Raw genomic sequence first — 4756 nt, 5'->3', positions numbered from 1 at the left:
CCGGGAGTTGGTGATGGACAGGGAGGCCTGGTGTGCTGTGATTCATGGGGTCGCAAAGAGTCAGACACGACTGAGCGACTGATCTGATCTGATCTGATAAAAACCTATTGACTATACCTAAGAATCTTATTTTTAATTAGTATATATGCTACAACAGAAAAGGATACTATAAATTCAGTGTTGATTCCTTTGTTACTCAGGCTAGTGCCATGAATTATCCAGCAGTCATCTATCTGACAAAGGCACTGAGTCATGTGTAGTATATGCACTACCTTTTTTCACAAAGGCCTCAGAGATCAAGTGCTTATTACTTAAAACATTTTACAGAGTAATCCCCTGAAACTCGGCCACCTATACATTTACTTATACTCACCACAGGGCTATAGAAAGGAAGAAGATTTTCAAATGCACAGGAACACTTCTGTTTGCTTAACTGGCCCTCCTTTAGTCCCTGAGTTATAGTCTCCTAAAACAAATAAACAAAAAGATCTGTTATCAAAAAACCGAAAATTTCTAAAGCCACATCTGGCGAATAAACACAAGTCAGTTTATCCAGTTCCCCACTGATCCTATAGGCATTTCAAATGTTCCAAACTGAACCCGCCATCATCCCTCCTGGTCTAACCCAAACATGTGCTCCACTGAAGGCACCACCACCCACCAGGCCTGCTGCACAAACCAAAAATGTAGGGGAGCGCCAAGACGTCCTCCTCTGAGGCCAGTCCCTCCAGCTAAGGGTTTAGTTCTACTCTACTAAATCTCTCCCATCTCACCCCTGCTCTCCATCCACTCTTCCACTGTCTAAGCTCTCACTCTTTCTCCTTGAAGATTACCAGCCACAAGAGCCTGTTGGTTGGTCTCCTGTCTTGCAGCTTCAACTCATTCTAATCCTCTACTACTTCTGGAGTAACCTTTCTAAACAGGTCATATCACTTGATGCTTAAAAAAAAAAACTCTAGTAGTTCCCCAGTTTCCTCAAGATTAAGTCCAAATTCCATTAAGTATGGCATATCAGAATTTTCAAGACATATCCCTGGTTTATTCTCAGCCCACTTTCTTCCTATATTCTTATCACATAAAAATTAAGTAACACCTACATCCCTCCCTCCAAAAAAACAAAAACAACAACAAACAATGGGAAAAATACTTGTAACAAATATGCAAAAGATATAGAATTACCCAAGGAGTTCATACAAAAATCAAGATGGATAAGTTTATAAAGCAGGAAACACAAATAATATACAAATATATGGAAAGATATTCAATCTCACTAATAATAAAAAATTATTAAGGCTATGGTTTTTCCAGTGGTCATGTATGGATGTGAGAGTTGGACTGTGAAGAAGGCTGAGCGCCGAAGAATTGATGCTTTTGAAGTGTGGTGTTGGAGAAGACTCTTGAGAGTCCCTTGGACTGCAAGGAGATCCAACCAGTCCATTCTGAAGGAGATCAGCCCTGGGATTTCTTTGGAAGGAATGATGCTGAAGCTGAAACTCCAGTACTTTGGCCACCTCATGCGAAGGGTTGACTCATTGGAAAAGACTCTGATGCTGGGAGGGATTGGGGCCAGGAGGAAGAGGGGATGACAGAGGATGAGATGGCTGGATGACATTACTGACTCGACGGACGTGAGTTTGAGTGAACTCCGGGAGATGGTGATGGACAGGGAGGCCTGGCGTGCTGCTATTCATGGGGTGGCAAAAGAGTCAGACACGACTGAGCGACTGAACTGAACTGAGAAAGAATATGCTCAAAGAAAGAATATGCTAACAATCCTGCACATATTCAGGAAGAATACTTCTTAAGACAAGTTCACAGTAAATTTTGAAAACCGATTTTTTGGCAAATTGAGTATTAAACAAACTGGTTCTCAGTGAAAAGTTTTTCAGTGTATTGATGTGGAGTCAGGAAAAGTGCTTATAATGTTAAGTGAAAAGAACGGCCTCCAAAAATTGTATAACTGGTGAGAAGTATATGAAAAGCACATAAATAAATATACCAATTTACATCAGCTGTTAGTTTGAGTATAAACTTAAAAGTTTTTTCTTTCTCTATTTCCCCAAATTAATGTAAAATTAAAAAATAAAAACACTAACAATAAAATTTGAGAGCAGAAAGCAATCCATACTTTCTTTTCCTGAAGAAAGCATTTTATACTTTTCTCCTACCTTTGTTAACACTTGGAAAATATTAGAAAGAAATTCACATGAAATATCCTTCAAGATTTTCAAGTGGAAATCCTCTTGGGTTAAATCAGACTTTTTAGTTTCTTCTATGTTAGACTCCACCGAGTTCTCTGGTTTCTTCTGACAATGTTCCGTATTTTGTAAGACACGAATCAGGCTGTCTATTAGAGGAAGATCCACTATACAAACAAATCAAGGGGCAAGGAATCAGCCAGTTAAATTTGGTTACCATTCATTCATTCCTGCACACGTACTGAACACCTACGAATACCAGACACCACGGTATTTTAGGTACTGTAGATATGGCGGGAAACAAGATTGTCAAGGGCTCAGACACCAAGAGGTTTACGTTTTTATACTCTCAAATAAGCAAATGAATAAAACAGAATGAAAAAGAAACCCAAAATGATGAAAAAGAACAGATATCAAAAAATATAATTCAGGAACTGCCTCCCCCCCACATTTAAGTTTGTAGTTTGAAAATACCAGGGAAATGGATAAAAAATAGTCAACATGGAGATATATGCTTTAAGTTATTAGACTTTTAAGGATTTTTTTAAAAATGGGGGGCATTACAATTGTATTTTGAGACAGTTATAAAGGAAATGGATAAAAAATAGTCAACGTGGAGATATGTGCTTTAAGTTATTAGATTTTAAGGATTTTTTTTGTAATGAGGGGCATTATAACTATATTTTGAGAGTTATAAAGTTATTAACCTTACTAAATCTCAGATATACTCACAAAACAAAGTTAATAAATCATATACTGAAGTATTTCAATATAAATGTACATAATGAAAAATATGACAATATGCAGATCAAACATAACTATCAACACATTTAAATGGTTTAACTCATTTACTGAGAAGAAATCAACACATCTAAAGCAAAGTATTCAGAAAGGTTGAAAAAAATAATATAGACAAAGGTATTACAGGCAAATGCAAACAAACAAAAGGAAAACAGGGGATATGAACTTTATTTCTGATTTAAAAGGATTTAAGCAAAAAAAATAAGTATTATGGGAAACAAAGATGGGCAATTTATAATGAATGTCTATATACTGAACAATATGCCATCAACATTCATTAAACTACAAATGATGAAAAGAAAAGGACAAACATATTGGCAGTAAAACATATTAATTTTCCCTCTTTTCATAGCAAATCAAGTCAAAAGAAGTAACTAAGGTTTACGGAAGACCTAATAAGCATAACAGCTGACAACTCCAACATTTACAGTCCAGCTCAGGCCTTTCTTCTCCACTCCAGACTCAAGACTGTCAGCTCAACTGCTCCAGCTGGACATGGAGTCGACATCTCAACCTTACCAGGTTTAAAAACCAGTCTTTTCTATCTTTCTGCTGCTGCTGCTAAATCAGTCACTTCAGTCGTGCCTGACGCTGTGAGACCCCATAGACGGCAGCCCACCAGGCTCCCCCGTCCCTGGGATTCTCCAGGCAAGAACACTGGAGTGGGCTGCCATTTCCTTCTCCAATGCATGAAAGTGAAAAGTGAAAGTGAAGTCGCTCAGTCGTGTCCGACCCTCAGCGACCCTATGGACTGCAGCCTTCCAGGCTCCTCCGTCCATGGGATTTTCCAGGCAAGAGTACTGGAGTGGGGTGCCATGTCTACCTTAGTAAATGGCAATTTTTTTACACAAAAATGCCAGACAGAGCTTGACTTTTCTCATGCTTCTCATTCTACGAGTTGGCAAATCTTGTTGGCACTATTTAAAAATGATCAGAATCTGACTATTTTTCCCCACCACCTCCCCATTACCACCTCAATCAAGTTATACCATCTCTTGCCTCAAGTTCACAGCAGCCTCCTAACTAGTCTCCCTTTTGCCCCCACAGAAAGCCTGTTAAAGTCTGCTCACGTCTGTCCATTCTCTGCTTAAAACTCCCACAGTTCCCTAACTCATTCAGAGCAAAAGGCAAAATCAGGCCCTCCCCACCCAACCCCCATTATCTCTCTGGCCCCAGGTGCTATTTCTCTTTCTCATGTGGTCATCACCCCAAGCATATACAGCTTCACTGCTCTTCTTCAAATATACCAGGCATACTTCTAATTTGGGGCTTTTACACTTGCTGTTGTCTGGAATGCTTTCTGCCCAAGTATTCACATGACTCACTTCATTACCTCTCTCACATTTGTACTTAATGTCATCTCCTCAGTCACATAACTTATCCATAAATGCAAAAAAGACACTTGAAAAAGAAAAAAGCTACTGGAGGTGATGGAATTCCAGTTGAGCTCTTTCAAATCCTGAAAGATGATGCTGTCAAAGTGCTGCACTCAATATGCCAGCAAATCTGGAAAACTCACCAGTGGCCACAGGACTGGAAAAGGTCAGTTTTCATTCCAATCCCAAAGAAAGGCAATGCCAAAGAATGCTCGAACTACCACACAATTGCACTCATCTCACACACTAATAAAGTAATGCTCAAAATTCTCCAAGCTAGGCTTCAGCAACATGTGAACCATGAACTTCCAGATGTTCAAGCTGGTTTTAGAAAAGGCAGAGGAACCAGAAATCAAATTGCCAACATCCGCTGGATCATGG

The 4756-nt window shown here is 39.2% G+C and overlaps 1 protein-coding gene across 2 annotated transcripts in view; it reads right to left on the bottom strand.

The window, feature by feature from the left end:
- Window positions 1–4756, bottom strand: part of SAAL1 (serum amyloid A-like 1) — a 25471-nt gene that overhangs the window by 3537 nt on the left and 17178 nt on the right. For both annotated transcript variants that reach the window (XM_010830517.1, XM_010830518.1), the window contains 2 exons: window positions 2169–2365; window positions 374–466 (listed from right to left, as the gene is read on the bottom strand). In XM_010830517.1, the coding sequence (XP_010828819.1) occupies window positions 374–466; window positions 2169–2365 (290 nt within the window). The remainder of the gene's footprint in view (window positions 1–373; window positions 467–2168; window positions 2366–4756) is intronic.

Source organism: Bison bison, unplaced genomic scaffold, assembly GCF_000754665.1.
Source record: "Bison bison bison isolate TAMUID 2011002044 unplaced genomic scaffold, Bison_UMD1.0 scf7180017864518, whole genome shotgun sequence".
NCBI classification, from domain to species: Eukaryota; Metazoa; Chordata; class Mammalia; order Artiodactyla; family Bovidae; genus Bison; species Bison bison.
Note: the sequence above shows the minus strand (reverse complement) of the source record. Positions and strands in the feature narration are given on the sequence as shown.